Raw genomic sequence first — 22,197 nt, forward strand, 5'->3', positions numbered from 1 at the left:
TTGATTCAATTAAATCATCCTATTTTTACAAAAGGCTTTGGCAAAGAATGGTTTTTAAATCTAAAATAGTTCTTAGAGCATGTTCTGTCTAATCTATCAAATTGCGTTTTTATTTTAAATACCTAATCAGAATCTGGATTTATTTAGCATATATATAATATCCACTAAGAATGCGTGTCTATGTTCTGAAATACCCTTCTGATATTTTCTGTAAGTATTAAGTGCTACTTGGAGGTGCTGATGACTATGAAGTAGTAAACTAGCAACTGTAACCAGCTGCTTTTGAAGCATTTATTTAATACATTTTAGGTGGAGTATAACTTTTACTCACCAGTTGAGTATATTCCTACATCTAGACCTCCTGCCTTTGAGGATTTTGTGAAACGTATTGCTATGTGTGCCTGTCTCTTTCTCTTTTCCTGTCTCTCTTATTGTACCATGCTAATCAGACAGAATTCTTGTGTCACTTTTCCAATTTCTGGCTTGAAGATTGGGTTATTTCGTATTATTTTCGCCCTTGCAAATGAGTTAGAAGTGGCATATCTGTCCTGCCGACATCATTTTCAGTCAACACACGAGCTGCATAAGTGGTCTTCCAACAATGAAAGAAATTTGAAATCACCAACAAATTCGAACACTTGGCAAGAGATGTGGAACCGGGCCACTCTCATAGATTGCAGTTGAAAATGTACTTTTTTCACTTATATAGGTTGATACAAAAGACACAAAAATCGACCAAGACATCCAAGTTGTCTAAAAATCTTCTACTTTATTCAGTAAGATAAATGTTTTTGTAAAACATTCAATAAAAAATGATCTTTAATTTATTGCTCATTGTCATCTTTACACTAGGACTTGATCTGATGCATAATATTTTTTTTTCTTCTCCAAAGCACTCTCACAAGGAATATGTTGCTAGATATTTAGACAAGATTTTATGCTGTCACTATTATAGTAATAACTTACATACGTACGCACGTTCAGATTATCTAAAAACAAAACCAAACAAAGTTACAGTTGCTGAACAGAAAACAGAGAAGGGACAGGCGGACTCAGGAATCCTCTCACGTACTTTTGGAGCAGCATTTGTTGCTTTTCCAGTGGTGTTGTAAGAGCAATATGTTTTAAAGCGTTGAGCTGTAAGATCATGGTGGCAGAGGGAACAAACCTAAGCCTAACACTGGAAAAGCTACAAACCTGAAGCTGAGAACTTCACATTAGCCCCCTACATGCATTTATCATGAAATTACAAGGCTATATTTTAACGCAAAGCTTGAGTATCATTCTGTCAACTAGTAAACACACATTGTACTTTCCACAACCTAAACCTTTAAAAACAAAAGTAAAATAAAAGCAAAATAAGCGAGGTGCATACTTTACATGCTAGTGAACCAGGGAGCCTCCAAAATGGCTCCATTCAGAGTCGTCATGTTGCATATATGCTTATTGTTGTACTGGATATCTAAATAATATGGCCTCACTTCAGCTACAGTGATAAAATATTACATTTTCAATGTCTATTTTTGTTCAAAAGTATTTTAATGAATCTGAATCTGATGAGCATGTTTATCTAAGAGTAAGGGGACGTTCACATGCTGCATCTGCAGCGCTCTTAAATCAATTGTTGACATGTGGAAGCTGCGCTCAAAAGCGAGAGCGAAACTATTGCTGTGCTCAAACGTTCCCTATCGTTCCCAACTGTTCCCAAACATCTATTTCTTCATATATAGATATGAAGAAATAGATGTTTTGGGGCCCGCAGCCAGCACAGAATGTCATGTGACAAGGAACAACCAATTAAAGACTGCGGAGAGCTTTTCTTTCTTCCATTTAAATATAAGCCCACGGTAAATATATAGTGAAGTTATTTTAGGTCTACCCAGAGCTTTACGATCCGTCCCAAAGACTATTTTAGTTGCTTTCCCCGGGTTCTGGTTGCCAAGTTACGGGATGTGCGACAGGAGAGGACCCCCCCACCCCCCACGGTTTTTAACGCGTTCTTAGATTCAACATGTGAACGGCCCCTAAAATGGACGCTAGCATGTTTGATAAAAACATAAACAATTTAGAAGCAGCCAGTGGTAGACACTGTCACAGACACTGAGGGGACATAATCATCACTCAGTAGGTAAAAGAGAATTTTGTACTTGAACTTTGAACTTGAAATTGAGTTAAAAAAAAAAGAGGAAAATTAAATATTTCAGGTTACATGTTATAGGACCAAATTCATCCAGGCAGAGAGTAGCCTTAAGGGAAGCGGGTCAACTAGAAGTAAATGTATATAATGAGACTCGTTACAGTACTGAGATGATGTGAGGCTCCCCTGTCCCAGGTCATCTAGAGAATCCCACATCCTTGCCACTCCTCCTCTCATACACATTCTCAATAAGCAGCGTGTGTGCGTATGTTTAGTTGATCTTCTCGGCCTCAGGCCTGCCAATGTGTGTGTGCATGTAGTGTGTGTGTGTGTGTGTGTGTGTGTGTGTGTGTGTGTGTGTGTGTGTGTGTGTGTGTGTGTGTGTGATCACAATCTACAATGGAACCTATTGCCAAATGTATGCACTTAAAAAGAAAACCACACAATTACAGTCACGTGCACGCACACGCAGGCCAGCTCTGAGGTCAGTGGTTTTTATGCCACGTATTTACATTCTCGTTTTAAGGAAACTGTGTACAAGGCAGTAGTAGATGGTGATCTGGCAAGGTGTAGTCTTTTTTTAATTTTTTTTGAGTTGTGTTATGAGGAAGAGGGGGTGCAGACATGGGACACAAAAACTAAGGTGACAGAAAGGTCTCATCATTAAATAAATAAATAAATAAACCACGCAAGTATAGATCAATAAGTTAATAAGTTAAGTTAAAGGGGTCTGTCTGTACATGTGTGTGCGCACGGTTTGGTCTGATGTGGAGTGTGAGCGTGTTTCTGTGTGTTGTCTTCGGGGGCTGTCGCTAAGGAGGTGGAGCAGTAAACTCAACCCAAACAACCCCCAGAGACACATAGCTCCCTTCTAGTCTGACAACACAAACAGAGCTGCTATGACACTTTCTGACCTAATGACACCGGGTCAAAAACAACACCAGTTGCAGATCTCGTCTTCAGAATTTAAATGCGATAACAAGCTTTTTGAGTCGCTTGGAATCAAAACAAAATCACAACTGTTCGGAGTTGCACAATTTCGCTGTCACGATGAACCGTTCTTCTTAGCTCCTGCATGTTCGTTCCAAACTTGTCTCTAGGACGGCAGGCCTATATGGAACAGCCTCGATCCTTCCAACATGGTCAGACGACACAACGCGCTAACTACTTCCTGTCAAGCATACTGACATCTTTAATAAGCATGTTTCCACTCAACAAATCGTCGGAATTCGTCTTTTTATCTTTAAAAAAAACTGATCTGTGACAGTAGCATAATTTGTTCTTTAGGTTTGTGGTTAAAATACTAACATAGTTATGTAATTAGTTAATAATTTGTAAATGCAGCACGAGAACCTATAAAGATTTAAAATTGATAAAAATGAAGTTCATAATGTAACAAGGGCTTGCATTATATGCAGACGACGTCACCATATTTGATCGCTGTCAGATATGCATCCAAGACGCTTTCAAGTTTGCCTGAAATCCAATTGCTCAAACCATGTAATACGAAATATCCATGTGTTTGTGTTATGTTACGGATAGTTTAGCTAGCTAGCTGAACTGTTATTCTCGTAGTTAAACCCCTACAGTGCTCAAGCTTTTCTTCTTCTGGCGTTTTTGCCGTGCAAGACCACCAACCCTGATTCACACATTACTACAGTCACAAGTCGTAATGTCCTTTTACATGTAAGTTCTATGGGTCCTATAATATATACCATTGTCTGTAAGGCAATAAAAGCAAATTATTGGTGTATAAGTATACTGTACCTTTTTATTTAATAATGAATCATTATAGGTTCTTGTAGTTGAGTTTAGTTTGTCAACCACAGACTTACGCAATTTCTTGACTTTTATATAAAAAAATTACCAAAACCTTGTTTTGGTTTTTATGATCATTTTGTAAGAGCAAGTGGTTTACATCTCAAAGTTCCCCCCTCAGCAGATCTACGGTCAGTCTGGCAGCAAGAATGTGACTACAGTTAATTACCACTCAACAAAAAATGGAAGAAAAAAAAAAGCTGTTATGCTCACAATGAAGAGTAGAGATTGTAGAAAGCGTGTCGACTGGCAGCTGCATAAATAAGTCATCATATATCATACAGAGACATGTAATAGGAGTATTGATCATCATATATAATATGCATTCGCCGTGGCAGGAATAAATTTGAAGCGGATGTGTTGCGGTCGGGGGGAAAAACCCAGAGTTTGGAGTGTGTGCGTGTGTCTCTGTGCCCTTGTCGAAGTGCGTGTTCGGGGAAGTCTGGGGGCGGACATCAGCTGTTGTACATTCAAGGTAGGAGGTTAGGAGGCGCTTTCCCGCTGTGGCCGTCACAGGCCAGGGACAGGAGGGTCAGGTCCAGGGGGGGTCATCTGTAGGTGGGTGTTGGTCAGAGTGGTTAAAGGTGAGAGGTCGTGGTGGTGGGGTTCTTCTAGAGAAGGATGCACTTTCCTTTCTCCACCCACGGGTTGTTCTTCATCAGCTCCGGGTTCAGGAAGGGATCCTCCGGGACGCCGTCCTCTATCCACTTTACCAAACTTTGTGGAGAGACAGAGAGAGAGAGAGATTTTTCAAATTCCAGAGGAAGTTTATTACCACAATCCATCCTCTATCCACTTTCTTTTTCTTTCCATACAAGGCAAGACAGAGGGGGAGAAGAACATTTCAGTTAATTTCAGTTAAAAAGTGGAAAAGCATAATAGGGCCACTTTAACAATAAGAGTGTTGTCCTTATATGGCGCGCTCAGGGCAGGAAACCAAACTGCTGCAATGATGTTTTTTTGTCAATGAGATGAAGAAATTTGGGTAAAATAGTTTATTTTTTATGTCTTATTATCTTGTCCTTTTTATATGACGATGTCGTCACAGTTAGTGTTCAATGACGTCAGTGCCGCCTCGCCGTAGTCTTGTCTAGTCGTGGAAAAGGCGTTCATTGGCGGACATATTTAGTCCAGGTTTTCATTAACGAATGTACACTAATACCTTGCCGAAGAGATAATTGCAATAAGATGCAAAAAAAGAGGCAAAATGCACTCGACTGCGCGACACTTTAAGGCCGTGTTTGTGCTGTAATTTCGTTAGCGTAACAACGTTAGTGTACCATCTTCAGCATTACACCTTCAGCGTAACATCGTTAGCTTATCATAGTTAGCAGAACATTGGCAGCGTAATAGTTAGCAGAACATTGGTAGCTTAATTTCGTGAGATTAAAATCGTTCGTGTAATGACGTTAGCATAATGTCGTTAGTGTAGTATTGTTAGCATAATGTCTTTAAAATGTTATTTTAATTCAGATAGTTACCCATAACAGTACTTTCAAATGAATATATTATTTATTTATTTTTCAGTAGTCTTCTTTAGAAATATACAATAGTTTTCAAAACTCAACACCCTGAATACTTCTGTACTCTACATGAAAAACGGACTCAGCCTCAGAAGTGTTTCTTCTGAGCTCCTTGATTGGCCCTTAATCTGTTGCCGCTGCAGTGAGAGCTTGAGACAGACAAAGAGAGTGCTGAACAGAACCTAATGATGGCTGCAGCTTTGCTTAACGATTCCACTGTGACAGTGACAATAGCCTTCAGGCAGCATTAGTTAATGAAGCCATATCACTGTTTTATTGCTGCTCCGGATGACTAATGCTGTCAAACTCAAAGTCATTGTATTCATGTAATCATTGTACTTAGAAACAGAAGATATCTCTTTCCTTATGCGTGTATCGTTTGTATGGGTCTGTCATTGAATATCGTACTGAATAGTCAGAAACAGCCGTTGGTTAAACAATCTCAACTAGAGGTCCACTCACTCAATTGTGCTTGAGCTTTCAACCACATCACACAGCCTTTTCTAGTCATGGAACCGTCTGTGATTAAAGCTGGCAGCTGCCACACTGACCAGTAACATTTGATTTAATGTAAAGGACTCATTTTTTGAGAATGAGCTTTTTTGCTTTAACACAACAGACATTTGCTCTTTATCTTTACCATTTAGCGGCTTGATTACATATATATAGCAACCAACTGAATACCCCTGTGCTCACTCTTCCCTTTCCACTGAAGTAACGTGAGCCACCAAAACCGCTGTGACGTTGTTTGCCTTGCTCAGAGGCTGTCATCACCATAATAACAGAGATCTACGGAGGCCTTAAGGTGACATGAAAAGCCAAAAGGCTCTCTCTCTCGAGCAAGTGTTTGGTTTGTCTATTCTGGGCTGCTGTAGAAACATGCCGGTGCAACATGGCGGAATCCGTGATGAGGACCCGCTTCTTAAATGGAGATGAAGGGCTCATTTTAAGCTAACGAAAAGACAATTCTTATTTTCAGGTGATTATGTGTCACACTGGCCCAAAAACTATTTTATTTCAGAGCTTTTTATCGCAGTGGTTTTTGGGGGATTGAACATTGTGTAGGTGCTTTTAGAGCTATTATGGACCAACTACTCACTCGGTCACCGTTTTGGAGGACTTCTCTCGTTTGAAGGCCAGCTGGTACTTGAGGCTCTCCACCTCCTTCTTCATCTGGGGCAGGTCCATCTCATCCATGGCTGCAGCTAGATGTAGGGCTTCTCTACCTGCGCACACCAGGGAGGGGCCGGGTAAATTTATGCAGCACATAACACCGTTAAACAGTAGTCAAACACACCCCGCGCAACCGTGCCCTGCAGCAAGAGACTATTAAACGTTAAGAGTACAAACAAGTGCTGCCAAAAACAGGCAGACCCACTTAACACTATGGGATACAGTGGCTGTGTCCTTGGGGCTGCATGTTACCACTTTGAGAAAAGTTTCTCAGCTTTAATAAAAAAAATTCCAAATTAAATTATGTTAGCAACCAACATGACGGCAGTTCAACAGCACATCAATTGTATGCAAATTTCTGTTCATTTCTTCTATATTGCCACTCGCATTGAATGCAGTTTGGAGTAGACTAGTTGATATTCAATACCAGAAAGGAAGGGAGAAGAGAAAATGTTTTGGCTTCAATCCAAAAAAAGGACAGCCTGTACTTGTGCAGCGTCCCATTTCTTCCCATTTGCCCTAAATCTTCCCCCACCCCATAACTGTGCTTTTAAAATGTAGTGGTGACCCAACACAGTAGAAGGCAGTAATGCAGCTTTAGGCTGCTTGTGATCCTCTATTAGGGTGATTCCCAACCATGAGTACTTGTCTGCAGTTGCCAGGGGGGAACATGATAAAAAAATAAAAACAGACAGAATTCATCCTTTGGAGACAAAACTGTGGTGTGTTTTATTGTGTATTGGCTGTACTTGAAGTTGAAGATTGTGGATTGTATGACATCTGTCTGTAGGTTGATAAAATAATAAACACTTGTGTATTCATACGGTAGTACCTGAGTGAGTTTTACTTTTAATTTATGCTAAATGTAAGGTTTTTATAAAATGTAACAGGATTTGTGGAAACTAAAATCATGACGCACAGTTATATGGCGCTACCTTGGACGTGAGGGAGAAAGACACATGTAGCCAGGTCGAAGACTTTGCTAGCTACCGCTAACTGTGGGAACTTTCATAAATGTACTGAGGCATGAAGCGATGTTTCTCAAAATATTTTTTGAATCTTTATAGATCACTTGTTGCTCTATTACATGAATAGCTTTTTCACTTTCTTTCCAAGAATGAAACAAGAAAATCAATATCGCCCTCACGTCTGAGTAAACTGCTAGCGTTAATACGCTGTCAGCCTAGTTTACTATAACAACTTGGGAGAGGTCGAAACAGCTCGCCTGGCATCGTTCAAAGCGAAGGAAAATAAATCGGAATATTTTAGACCAAATACATCAATATTGATATTGCGACGATATGGTTGACCTCTGGTGCGTTCACCAAATATCTACACAAGATATTTTGATAAAAACCATAAACATCAGTTATGTGGATAGAGTGACTAAGTAGGTAAAGGCAAATATTTCCCAATAATGTTGAACTATTCTTTAAAAGCAGGGTTGGTAATCTTGAGACACTAGCAATAGTACGCTGGATTTAAAAAGATTATACGACTGGGGGAAAAAAACAGCCCAGTGTTGCCAACTCCTTTCCTAAGAAACAGCTAGCTCCAAAAGTTGTTAATTTTTTTTTAGCAGTCGTCAACACAGACAGCCCGCCCTTTCAGGCCTCCCCTTCAACGCCCTTCCCCCCAGAATTATCATTATGAATGTAAACGTATCATAATGAACGCAAACAACAGACATGGCTATTGTTAGTACTCACAGCTGTCAATATTCAACACAGTATATTTAGGACTTCAAATAACCCAGCACACATACACATTTGGTTGTGTTAAAAGGAAATGTATTGTGGGCAATGGGCAGTTTTCCTGATCTTAGTATATGAGATAGAGGTGCAAATACTTTACCATATATATGATAAATAATTGGAATTTGTAACTTAGGACACTGCAGTCAAGAAAGCCAAACATGCCAGTGGTCAACTCAACTACAGCAATATTGTCTCCATTCTCATCCGCTGCATCTTTTTCTTTGTCTGTTCCTCCCTCCCTCCCTCTCTCTCGCTCTCACTCCCCACCCACGCTCTATGTCCACTATACCCTCTCAACAATACTCTTCCCCTCTTGTGTGTGTGTGTGTGTACTAGTGTTTGTGTACCCTTGAGTGTGTGTGTCCGTTTGTGCCTGTGTGAGTCATTTGAGGATTCGGATGAGCCGAGTGCTTGTCTGGTCTGCACTCAGAATCGATCTCACTGAGGTGCTTCAGCACAGAAACAACAATGGTATTTTTTTAAGGGACATTGAATAATACTTGATATTACGCAATTGTCCTTTATGACAGTTTAGTGAGTGAGGGGGCGTTGCGAGGCAGGAAATAGCAACTCTGAATTCAACACCTACTTCACCGCATGGTCAGGCTACTAATGAGCGACATGCACCACAATAGACGTTTGTTTTATATTTATTCAAACGGCTCAGAAACTCTCTATGTCTATTTTTAACCGAATGCAAAGTACCGTATTTTCCGCACTATAGGGCGCACTGGATTATAAGGCGCACTGTCAATGAATGGTCTATTTTCGATCTTTTTTCATATATAAGGCGCACCGGACTATAAGGCGCATTAAGCGAAACAAAACAGTCAGTCAGTCAAACTTCCTCCACTTCCGTACCATTGATTCATTAATGTTGAATTCTCTCGCAGCTGCTCTATTCCCATGTTCTCCTGCGTGACTGATAGCCTTGAGTGTCTCTTGACAGGAGCCATTTTGGGGTCCTTATACACACACACTGTAATATTATGGTGAAGCACAGTATGTATTACTCCGCGACGCTCCTGACTACGGTAGCCGTAATGCTGCTGCGGTGCGGCTTTGTAGTTTACCAAAGTCGTACTAAAACATGTTGACAGAGCGCCGTGTACCACACAAAATCGCTTCGAGGTCAGTAAGCACAACCAGAATTAATCCATATATAAGGCGCTCCGGATTATAAGGCGCACTGTCGTTTTTTGAGAAAATTAAAGGCTTTTAAGTGCGCCTTATAGTGCGGAAAATACGGTAGTCAGAATTGGAAAGATGGGAGAATATATAGAAAAAACATTTAATGATGCATAAACATACATGCTTTTTTTCTACATATGTCCCTGCAGTTGCCACATATTAGGAAGTAATGTTCCAAACCATTCTTTCAAAATGGCACGCCTGGCACATCTCGTGTGATCATGGCCTTTAGCATCCGTATTGATGGCTGGCTTTAAACAACACAGCTGTTTTTTATTTCAACATCTTGGTCCAATACGACAATAATCATTACTAGGAGGGACAAGAAAAGGTTGTGGCTCAAAAAGGGCAAGAAAGGGATAATGAGTTGGTAAAGTTTGTGTATATATGTGTGTTCTTTTGTGAGTTTGAGGAAAACACCAGGTGCAATATTATATGAAAAAGTGTATGTGTGTACCACCAATACGAGAGAGACGGAGAGAGGCAGAGCGATGGCCGGATCCTGGCTGAGATCAGGTTACAGCAGCATCCTCCAGAGACGACAGGAGGATTGAATGCTTTTCCTCTTTCTTACTCTATCACTCAGAATCTCCTACATTCCTGTTTTCCCCTATCTCCCTCTTTCACATCTATTTGTCTGCTCTATCAATCTGTTTCTCGGCCCACACCTCCTTGGCTGTCTCATTTTCTCGCTTCTTACCAGGTAGCGTCTCTGTATGTCTTTTTTCATTTTTCTCCTGCTAATCTGTTACATTCTCACCCTTTTACCTCTCTTTCTCGGCCTCAGTCGTATGTCTTTCTTACAGAGGGATGCATCAGGCTTTAGGGTACATTGACATTAGACCCACTGCCACTGGCCATTAGCCCGCTGCTCGGCTCATTTTCTATAACCAGTGTAGCTTTAAAGCTAACAAGCTAGCTAACTAACCAGCTTTTCGCTAGTTAATTTGCTAATTCCACATAAAATATGCCTAAATTTTGCTAACACTCTGGCTCTCTACGCTTCTTAACGTTACTACTCCACAGCTCGTATTCATTACTGCAAAAGCTTCTTTTTTTTTTTACTTTCTAGCTGTATCCTCTGCTGTTTAAAAAGTTTCACGCCATTTCGTCTTCCCTGTCCTGCCAATTTAATATTTTACAATACTATTTTAAGGCAAATTAATATTATCAAATATCCAAGTGTTAAATATTTGGTAACCCTTTTACATTGTCCTATCTCACTCTCCTTCTCAAATTACTCTGCCTCTCATTTGCTCAATAGCCACTCATGTATGTCCATGTTTATCTTCTGCATCTTACCAGCTGATTAACACCTGAGCAAATATTAAGCTTTAGATAACACGCAATGTAGATCTACACATTGCAATCTAAATCATGGAAATTAGTATTGCTTTGTCGCCTACTGTGAGGTTTAAATCAAAGATATTAGTGGAGGCAGGTTTCCCCTGTGCTGTGCTGCATTCTCACAGTCTTCCTTTCATTGCTCTCTAATATCTGTCTTCCACCCGTCTCCTGCTGTCTTCCACAGATGCCTCCACACTAAGTGCTTCCTGTCCAGTTGCACACATTTCAAAACAGTTAATCCAATGTACCACACATTATCAATCCCTCTTCTGTCTGTTGCCCAGCCAGGAGCTAGTATGACCGTCACTGTTAAAAACCCTCCTAAATAACACATTCCATCCCAGCAAGCCGTCGTATTTTAAGGTGCTTGTGTAGTTTATTAAAACCCCATTATATATATTTGTCAAAATAATTTTGATCCTTTGCTAAAACTACTATAAACCAATCTCATGGACCCTTGTCTGTTTACTGTCACATGGACAATATCGGCCTCCTCAAAGCTCCTCTCACCGCACTGAATAGGATAAACACGTTGGATTTCAGTTTTTTCCACGGTTACTCCTTCTATCTGCCATCAGGAAAATCCATAGACTGTATATATGAGGAGGACATAGTTGTCGGGATGTCACCCATTGGTTTGTGGACTGTAGTTATGAAGCCTTGAGTTCGGCGATTTGGCCGTCGCCATCTTGGATTATGCTTTATGGTCTATTTGACTCTGAATGGGACCATCATTTACTAAATGAACATCATGATGTATTGAAGAAGACTTGAAACTAGATATTGAGACCATAAACTCATGTTTATAATGTTTACTGAGGGGAATAAATCAAGTGAGAAGTAGAGTCATTTTCTCAGCTACTCTCTCAAAGGCCAGAAACCAGAGAAGGAAGTCTCAAACCTGTGATGTCATCGGGTATAAAGTCTGGGGCTGCTCCGTAGACAATGAATGGGAGACTTTAAATGTGTGTTTTTTTTATTCTTTTAGAGTGTTCTCAGTTGTTAGATAGAAAATGTACCTATATACTCGGAACATCCTCCTGGGTGCGATCAGTGTCATCTATAACATCTTTCCCTATTCATTGTCTATGGAGCAGCTCCGTACTATACACTCGATGACATCCCAAATTTAAGTTTCAGCGCTCTAGCTTTTGGGTTTGGGAGCGAGTTGTTTATGTTTATTTATATTTTTGGACTGTCTTAGACCATAGGAATAACGTGTATGATTTTCTTTTTTAATGGGTGTAGTTCCCCTTTAACACAAAGTACAGCCGAGGCTCTCAGTAATCTTATAAATGTTTCAGGTTTTTGGTCATGAACCAAAGTTTTGAAAACGGTGATCACCAAAGTCAGCAGGTTACATTTTGAGGAGACCAGGGATGTCTGTGCAAACGTTCATGGCGATCCATCCAGTAGTTGTTGAGATATTACAGTCTGGACCAGGGGGCGGACTGTCTAAATGACAAACCGACTGTCGACTTTGCCATCCCTAGAGTCACGCTGCTTGTATAATGGCAACAAAAAAAAAGATTGAATATTCCTCATCTGCTGCACTGGATCACTGTGTACTATGTGATGTATTGTCCTCAACCCAGTTGCTGAGTCACTGTAGAGATGAACCTCTAGTCGATTTATACATTATCTGTGTACCGTCTGAACCAGGCTCTATCTGTGTTTGCACTAGAACAACAGTGCCTGGTGCTTTGTGTAAAATCTGACTTATGAAACACAGGGCAGTGCAGTCATGGCAGTGAAACAACAATAATTAGTTGATGTAAATTTCAAAGGTAGCTAATGTTATGTAATGTGAACCTATAGCTCAGAGCAGCTGTGTACAGTGATAACTACAGCGGATACAGAGCTGTAAAGGAGGTCGGGTTTGCCTTAAGATCTTTGCTCAGGAATTATGGAAGATGATGAACCAGTTAATTACATTTGCTTTATTAAAAACTGCTCTCAAACTTTTTTTCCTTCTTCTCTGCTTGAAGGCAATTTAGGCCAAATCCAGTACCTCCAGCGTGTTTTCTCAGAGATAATTAACAACTCGCCGAGCCTCAAATTTGGTATTCAGTCGTAGTGTGGCTCGGCATCCAAAAGGCTGCTTTTAGAAGGCATGTTTCGTTATGCGTGTGTGGTGCTGTGGTGTGGTTGTTTTAGGGGGGGTTGGTATGTAGGTTTCAGGGTGATTTGGGTCAAAAGCATCCAGAGATTACCCTCTATCCCCCTGTCTCCTCTGCCGTCTCCAAACGCCTCACAAAGTTAATACACTGTAAGAGTGCGTAACAGTGGAGCAGGTGTGGAGTGAGCCGCTACAGCACCAATGCTTAATGTGTTGAATCGCTGCCTCCGACTTGATGATCTATGATGATGGCGGAGAGAGGGCAGCTTGAAGGAGAAGCCAAATGGGAGAGGGACATCTTAAAAGTGAGAGTGAAAAAGGTACAGATGTACAAAAAGAAGAGGGTGAGACAGCGAGGGAGAGACGCAAGGCAGAGAGACTGATGAAGGGAAACAGAGTGAGAGTGCCACTAAAGCTACTGCATTGTAAATAGAGACTAAAAATAGAAAGGAACAGGCAGAGCTCCCCTGACCAGCTGAGATTGGAGGCTAAGGAAGAAAGAAGAGGCTCCTTGCTGAGATGCTGCTGAGGGAAATAAATGGCAGACGCCGACAGACGGTATTTGAGCTTTTTACAACCAGCCGGTCCGTTCGTCACTCCAGTGAGCCCTGAGGCAGCTGGGACCAGTCCAGCCGATAGTACACCAGCACGGCCCTGCCAGCATGGGGAGATGTCCAGTCCATTGGATCTGATCAATAAAGGACTGAACTAAAAACTTTCACTTGGCGATATAGATCACGACCGAGGTGGTAACAAAAATGGAGTGGTTTCATTGGTACCATCCACAACTTTTGCAAATGGAAACAAGAAAATAATCGTTATAATGTAGTAGCGAACTGAGCTGAACTGGACTGCTTGGTAGAAACGTGGCTTACGTGTGCCTGTGGATGGGTGTGCGTGGCCCCACAGGGTGAAAATGAAACTCCAGCTAGGGGCGGAGCCAGAGGGATGGAACAGCCCCACCCTATTAGTATCATGGATGGATTATTGTAATGGCCTGCCATGAACAGGCCCAAGGCCCCCTTGACTAAAGCCCCTGTGTGAAGTGATTGTTAACATGGATTGTTGAAAAGCCAATCAAATGACTACAAAGAACCGTAAAATGACTACAAAAACGCAAAAATTACCACAAAGGCGGGCAGAATGACTACATAAACACACAAAAATGCTACAAATATGCAAAACGACCACAATGAGACACAAAACGGCTACAAAAAGAAAAACCACCATGAGAAGCACAACATCCATAATGAGACCCAAAAAGACGACAATGAGACTGATCATTACTACAAGTATATGCGAAACGACTACAGAGAGAAATATACAGACTACAAAGACACGAAAAACAACTAAAGCGACAAAAAATCAACTACAAAGATACTTAAAATCACAATAATGAGATACAAAATTACTACACAAAGAGACGCAAAACAACTATTAGGAGACGCAAAAAGACTACAAGGAGTCAGAAAATGACTAAAAAGACTAGCAAAACAAGTACAAAGAGACAAATAACAACTACACAGACACATAAAACAACTACAAAGAGACACAATATGATTACAAAGAGAGAAGCAGATCAACCACAATGAGACGCAAAAGGACTATCAAGACTGGCTAAACGACTACAAAGAGACGCAAAACAGCCACAAAGAGACGCAAAACAGCCACAAAGAGGTGTGAAACAGCCACAAAGATGTCTAAAACGCGGTCTTTTTGTGTCCCTTTTAGTCTGGATGTCCTACTCGTATGAGGTACATGTGTGGGGGTTTTTACAAGTCCGTGTCCAGGAGCCCGTGGTCTCATTGTCTGTCTAGGTTATTTGGAGTTACGGTTATCTCTAGATATAATTTCACATAGCATATTTAAATTTGTTTTTTTTGGCAATTGTTTATTACACTATATGATCCTGGGCTTTTAATGTATGACATTTTTACATTTTACATTTCTGGCCCCACTATTCAGAAGTTACCTAAAGCCCCCCCTGCTAGGCGCCGGTATAACTGTAAAACAAACATCTTCAGTCCTTTAAAAACAGGCTCAGTCAGGTGTGAAACAGGGAGACGGAGGAGGAGGAAGTGCAGAGGAGAAATATAACTTTTATGTAATATTCGTGGGTTCCATATGGGCCAGTATTGAGGTGTGTGTGTGTAATTGGAGGCTGGAGGCGGACAGTACAAAGTGTACAAAGTACACTTACAATAAAGAGGGTGATCACATATCTTGTATGCTTTGAAGTATTCCTTTTTCTTCTCATAAATTACAATCATAGGAACACAGTTTGAAGCCCATCTTGTGTTTAACGCTGGATGAGTTTTGCTGCAGGAGGGCCTGTGACTGGGTTGTCACAGAAGAGCCCACTGTGTTTCGGAACAACAGGCCCAGTAAAAGAATAGAATTGTATAATGTGGCTAAAACAAGACGGTCGCATCTCTCACCTCACTGATGCGCCGGTAAAAGGCTGTTGCTCTTCCCAAGTCTGACCGGTGCAGAACCGGAGGAGGGAGACGGATGGACCGGTACTCGGATGGACCGGTGCTCGGATGGAGGGTTTTCACTTCACTATAAAACCAGATAACTGCGGACTTAATGTTTGCACACTTAGTTGATATCGGGGTAGGCGCTGCAAAAAAGGAGCGAGGGTAAAAAATCCGCAGTCTCTCCGGAGTCCAAAAACAGACGATGACGACCAGTCTGAAGCCGTCTGGAGCGCCGGAGGAGTCGCTCTTTACCCGGTTAGTTAGCCCGGTTAGTTAGCCCGGTACAGTCCGATATTTGCGGTCGCTGCCAAAGCTGACTCAGAACGAGCAGTGTGTGTGTGTTGGGTGTGTTGTGTGTGTGTGTGTGTGTGTGTGTTGGGTAAATAGGAAGCGTACAAGTTAACGAGCTCCGCCGTTCACTGCTCGCGTCTCTGCTGGGAGCCTCCTATAAGAGCGTCCGTGCGTGTGCGTGTGCGTGTGTGCGTGTGTGTGTGTGTGTGTGAGAGATAGAGAGAGTTCCCTGAGGATGCGTTTATAGAGTTGACCAAGGAGGGGGGAGGAAGAGTAGCTGGGGGAGGAGGGGTGTTTAAGCAGGTACACATGGCTATAATTCTACTGTAATAATTGCTGCTGTTATTATAAGTAGTCTTATTATATGAATCATTTATGTCATATACATTGAATGTGTTGTATCTCTGTTATGCTGCTCATTCTGTACACATGACATCTATTGCATTCTGTCCATCCTGGGAGAAGGATCCCTCCTCTGTCGTTCTCCCAGAGGTTTCTTCCTTTTTTCTCCCTGTTAAAGGGGTTTTTTTAGGGGAGTTTTTCCTGTGAATGTGAGGGAAGGACAGAGGATGTAACATGTGCACAGATTGTAAAGCCCTCTGAGGCAAATTTGTAATTTGTGATTCTGGGCTATACAAAATAAACTGAATTGAATTGAATTGACATAGTCAAGGAAGGAGGGAAGGAAAGATTTCAAACCGTCTTCACTCTCCTGTGTGTGTGTGTGTGTGTGTGTGTGTGTGTGTGTGTGTGTGTGTGTGTGTGTGTGTGTGTGTGTGTGTGTGTGTGTGTGTGTGTGTGTGTGTGTGCGCCTGGCCCCCATTTGCCCCCCGTTGCCAGACTCTGGATTTCTGCCCTAATATGGCCACTTATAGCTCCATCTGCAAAAGACAGATTTAGGTTCCTGCTGCAGTAGGGGGGGGGGGGGGGGGAACATATTTGGGTTAGTTTTATTTCACATATGAGAAATACTGCATTTGGAGACCATCGAAGAAGAGCCGGAGCTTGTTTGACTTCACATATTGTGTTAACAGTTACATTTCTGATTCTGTGATTGTATTGTTTGAGGCATCTCCAGCATGCATTTTAGGCCCAAAATAAATACCCAAGGTGCACTGCAGTTTTCAGAACAGACGGGTGGCTTCCTTCCAGGGAGTTAGAAGCAGAAAAATCTTTCGTGGCATGTGTTCTCTTTATGGTGGGGGTTTATTATAGGTAATATTTGGTGTAAAGTGATTGTAATTGTGTTACTGCGAACAAACTCAATACTGCCATGCTGTACAATGTTTTCTGATTACAAACTGTCGACCAATCAATTAAACAAACAAAAATGTTTTACCTATTGTATATTTGTTAGAATTCTTTAAAAAAAATAGTGATAGTGGATTCCTTCTGATCACTGTGGGCAGTTAAACTTCTACCCAAAGTGTGTACTAGTTTTACTGTGTTTGTCTACAAGTCAGAGACGGTTTGTTGAAGACCACAAAAAGAGGATCCAAAAAGCTGTTGTGCTGCTGCACCAAAACACAGATGAACAGGTCTTATGTTTGGACATTGGATGACTATTTTATTAAATGTATTATTCCTGTCAATAGAAACCGATGCATAGTGTAACTATGTTTTCTATTCAACATTTGACATGTTGTCTATAATGAAGAAGCATATGCAGATTGTTGAATATGTACTTTTACTGTAAATTAGACCAGAGAATTCAGAGTAACCAAAGAATGCCAAAAAAAAATTGTCGGTTAATCTTATCTTAGCGACTCCATTAAAGGGTTAACAATATTTCACATGTTTTACTCTCCCAGCCTGCAAGGTGCATAATGCTGCTTACATTTTCAATAGAAATCTCAATACAAACACATGCACGTGCACAATTCATCAGTCCGACAGGACACGGTTCATTCATTTTCATCTGTTCAGGTGTCCCATTGAGAGGGAAAATGCCTGATCAACAACAGCACACACACACACCCAGAATGGATGCTCCGTGTAGTTTGTTGGATTTAACATATCAATAGAGAACTAAATGGAAATCCAAATTTAACCCCAAACTTGAAGGCTGAATTTTGCTAAGACTGTGTGCTTGCTGACAGACAGTAACTGAATTTGCAGTTGTGTGAGCACTGAAAGTGGTTGAAGTGACAATTCAACCACTGAGTGAAGTTTTGGTATCAGTTGAAGTGAAAATGCTGAAAAGAGCTGAAGATTCAATGGTGTGGGGCACTGAAAGGAGTTGAAATGTCAGGGCTGGTCTGTTGAGGTGGAAGTCCTGAAGAATTATTCCTGTCGTTTCAAGTGTACAAACAGAGAGAAGTGTCAGTCAAAGTGTCGGCTGAAGCGTAAATGCTGATAACAGTTCAAGTTTCCAACGACAGCAGCAACAGCAGTTTGTTTGTAACAAACAGAAGATTAGCTGCCGGATAGCCACCATGGATAAACAAAGATAAGGGTGCACTTAAAGAAACTCAAACATGAAACCCTAGGGGGAAAAATAACTTTAAATAAAGAACAGAAAATAAAATTTTCAGACAAATCGTTTAACTACGTGCGAAAACCAGTCAAAAGTTAGACTTCAGCAGCGACAGAATATCCTGTCTTCAGACATTGCATTCAAAGCGGAGCAGAAGTCTGTCCTGGTCTATGGGCAGTGCTGTTATCCACTGCTAGCTATCAGCACAGTGTTCTTTAGATAGGAGTCCTGAGCGGCGCTTCATTCCTGCTCTGATAACATTACACTTTGTGACTTTCAGCCTGGTGTCGGGCACAAACCGTTCATCTCAAAAATCTGTACTGTGCTGAATCAGGAGATTTGAGTAAATTGGCACCATCTGTCAAAAGAGGTCTTGTAATATGGTACATTGTAAGCACATCTACTCTTTCGTCCCCTTGAGAAATTCATCTTTTGGCCTTGCCTCTTCCACAACCACTGTTGCTACCGCTAGGTTGCCTCATAGACTCTATATAATAAGTGGACGTAGTCGTCGTGACGTCACCCATTGGTTTGTGGACTGCGGTTTTGAAGCCTCTAGTTGGACATGCTGTTGCAATCTTGTTTTTTTGCAACCAGTAAGCTTGAAGCGACTATGTTTGGACTGCTGAGAAGTGAAGTAGAGAAGCCTCTGGTAGCTGTAGCGACCGGCCAATCTCAAGATAGCCCGCCATGTAGCATAGCCTACTTTATTGTATGTTTTTCTCTAAATGGGATCATAGTTTACTAAGTGAACATCATGCTGTATTGAGCAAGACTCAAAACTAGCGATTGAGACATACACGTATTTACAATGTTAACTGAGCTGATAAATCGAGTGAGAAGTAGGGTCATTTTCGCATAGACTTCACATAATCAGTCTTATTTCTGCAACCAGAGGAGTCTCCCCCTGATGGCCATTAGAGAGAGTGCAAGGCCAGGGCACTTCCGCGTTGGCTTCAATTTTTAGAACTGGAGGTTGCCACCTGGTTGTGAAACATACAAGAATATGAAGTGGGATTTTTTTGGTAGAAAAAGAAGGAAGCTCCAGAATTCCGTTTTTCTTTTTCCCATACTTATGCTCACTCTAGCTCTCTGTAGTGACAAGTCTGCTCTGCGCTGGAGGTTTCAGGTTTTTTAGATGGTGTTATGTCGAAGACATTTCTCTGTCGTTATGTGTCTGCATACATGTATCGGACAGGGATTGGCTTCCAAATATCTGACGTACTAAATGTAGTTGACGCAACGTTCTAGTGACTCTCAGAATTTAGGGAAGTACACAGACCTCAGTTGAGTTGATAGTCAGCTGTAGCGAGCAGCCAGTTAGCTTAGCTTAGCTCAATGACTGGCTACAGTAGGAAGCCTGGTCACCCTCCCACCACAGTCACCACTGTACCACAGTCACATTCACACCCAGCGATGTTAGAAGTCGTCCCAAGATACTTATCTGGTTTCGCTTCTTCAATTTCTTACCCCAGTAAAGAGTTCAGGAGTCCCTTTATAAACTCCCCATTGCGGCATCCATAGTGCTATACCAGAACCTACCTTTAACATAGTACCATATTACATCAGTATTAAAACTTCTGATAAACTCACTATACACGGTTTAAAAACCAGAACACACAGTTCTTGCTTTTTTGAGCATGAATAAAGTTGACTTATTATTAATGGGGAGGAGAGCAAATCCAGTATGGAAGCTGCGAAAACAGGACTGAGAGAGATAAAGAGAGAATAAATTTAGATGGAAAATAATTGAAAATTGTCTTAACACTCACTCCCTACCGCCCACTGTAAAAGATATGACACTTTACAGGCTCCACTAAGAGCTGTGGCCATCTCAGGGAATAAAGATACCAGGAGGCTGGCTAGATGACATTAGCACCCTTCACCCGTTAGGGTCATGGACCGCCACTATTTAAAAAAAAAAATCCATTTCCATTCAACAGCGGATGATTTCCTGTAACCGCCATCCCTGTGCTGCTGGAGCGAGAGTGCACACTGGGAGCAGAGGCCGTTAACCACTTACACAGAAAGGTGTGAAATGATCGGGAAATTGGCTGTCACACTGTTCTAGTAAAACCTTGAGGAGTTGTTTTTTTTCTTGACACTATTGATTCCCAAGAGCAGGAAGAATGAGAGCTGTGCTGCTCAGCTTCAGATGTACTGATGCTACACTCATGTAATGTCAGCAGAATGGGAAGAGCAGAAAGGTGTGCTTTTGGTAAGACTTGAGAGCATTAACATATTAAATACATTGGCTGAGTAGTTACTCCTGTCTGGTATAGCATGGCAGAAGCTAAATGAATAAAGATGTTGCTACTTTTAAATGACATTTAAGACCATCCTTTGTACCTAAATATGTGAGCAAACAAATCTTTAACAGTGACTCATCAAACATATAAGACATCATTTTTACCATGCTCACTATATTACTGAAGCGGGTTAGCAAATAATTAATTTTACAACATTTAAACACGTGTTTATAACTGCTACCTTTTCACAACCTTGAGTAGGGGGCAAAGTCCCGCCCCTTCCGGGTGCCCACCATGAGACCTTACTTCGGAAAAATATGCACAGTAGTCAATGGCGAGAGGCAAATCATTATTAAATCCCGTTTTAATTGTGCCATGAATTACACCTATGTTTGTCAATTTAGAAAGACAATTTTGCAAGTCAAGAAGTTGCGTCTTGTTGTGAGACTGTTGAAATACAAGACTGTGAAAATATGTAATTAGAATCACTACACAACCAAAAGTCGCGTCTCTCGCTGATGCTACAATGCCTGTGTGGTTCGTATGTACGATTAACGTTACATTTGTGCCTGGAACATAGCTAAGTTACCTAGCTAGCTAGCAAGCCGAGGTAAATTTCTTCTTTCGCCACTGACTAATGGACATTTTTTTCTGAAATAAGTTCCCCGAGGGGACACCGGCAAAGGGCGGTACGCCTCTCTAAAGAACGGCCATATATGTAATTTTGCGAGTCATTGGCAAACAACCATTTCTGTCGTTTAGGTATGAAAACATGTTGCATAAATGACATATACTAACAGATCTATTAGCTCCATTTATTGCGGTCTTTGAAACACCCATGAGCACCCTGCAGTTTCCACAGAGAAGGCTCTGGAAACACCTTCTGGCTTTAGACAAGCTGTTTGTAATCCATGGAGTGTCCACGCATTCACCCATATCCCATTAATCTTAAGTGATATCTGGTGTGACATATATTTGATGAGCTGTCGGAGCCAGTAAAGAGGGTGTGCATTAGATTAGATCACAGCTTTTTCTGTCTATGTGTGTTTGGTGTGTTGGGATTACAAGTCCTTCAACAGATTACCGATGCTCCATTAGAGAAAGCGAGACCAGTTCGTCAACACACTGGTCAGGACGTGAACACAATGTGACACCAAAGACACAAACACACACAGACACACACGCACACACAGTGATTAAACAGACAGATAGAAGGTTGTCAAACATCAACAGTAACTTTTATTAGACTTAGACATTCATCCGTCTAAATCACGGAGCCTAACTGTCACTGACATTTAGGTTTTTGTTGCCAAGCTGTTCCTAATGTTCATGAATTTATCATTTTATATTTATTTTTTACTACTCGCTTTATCAGTTTATTACTTACTGTATTTAAGTCTCAATGACAAATGATGAAAAGAAACACATATTTAATGTATTTTTGACACAATTACTTGCACTTTTAAATGTCTTGGCTCTGACAGTCATAAAGGGACTTTTTTTATTTTGACAGTGGTAAACTTGTTATTGTGAAGTTTTTTACTTTCAACACGTGAGTTAAATGGTTTGAGCAAGTGACAGCCTTTCCAGGACAAATCAGTATAAAAATTGTATGGTGATTGCGCTTAATGTTTTA

General features: G+C 41.1%; 1 protein-coding gene across 1 annotated transcript; it reads right to left on the reverse strand.

Moving 5' to 3' along the window:
- Positions 1–751: 751 nt before the first annotated feature.
- On the reverse strand, positions 752–15,681 carry gng13b (guanine nucleotide binding protein (G protein), gamma 13b). Its single transcript, XM_054607719.1, has 3 exons — positions 15,504–15,681; positions 6,578–6,704; positions 752–4,672 (listed from the first exon to the last, which is right to left on the reverse strand). The coding sequence occupies exons 2-3, from the start codon at positions 6,673–6,675 to the stop codon at positions 4,567–4,569; spliced, it is 204 nt and encodes a 67-aa protein (XP_054463694.1). The 5' UTR covers positions 6,676–6,704; positions 15,504–15,681; the 3' UTR covers positions 752–4,566.
- Between the last annotated feature and the right edge of the window lie 6,516 nt (positions 15,682–22,197).

The sequence above is a fragment of the Anoplopoma fimbria genome, chromosome 11 (assembly GCF_027596085.1).
Source record: "Anoplopoma fimbria isolate UVic2021 breed Golden Eagle Sablefish chromosome 11, Afim_UVic_2022, whole genome shotgun sequence".
Classification (NCBI taxonomy): domain Eukaryota; kingdom Metazoa; phylum Chordata; class Actinopteri; order Perciformes; family Anoplopomatidae; genus Anoplopoma; species Anoplopoma fimbria.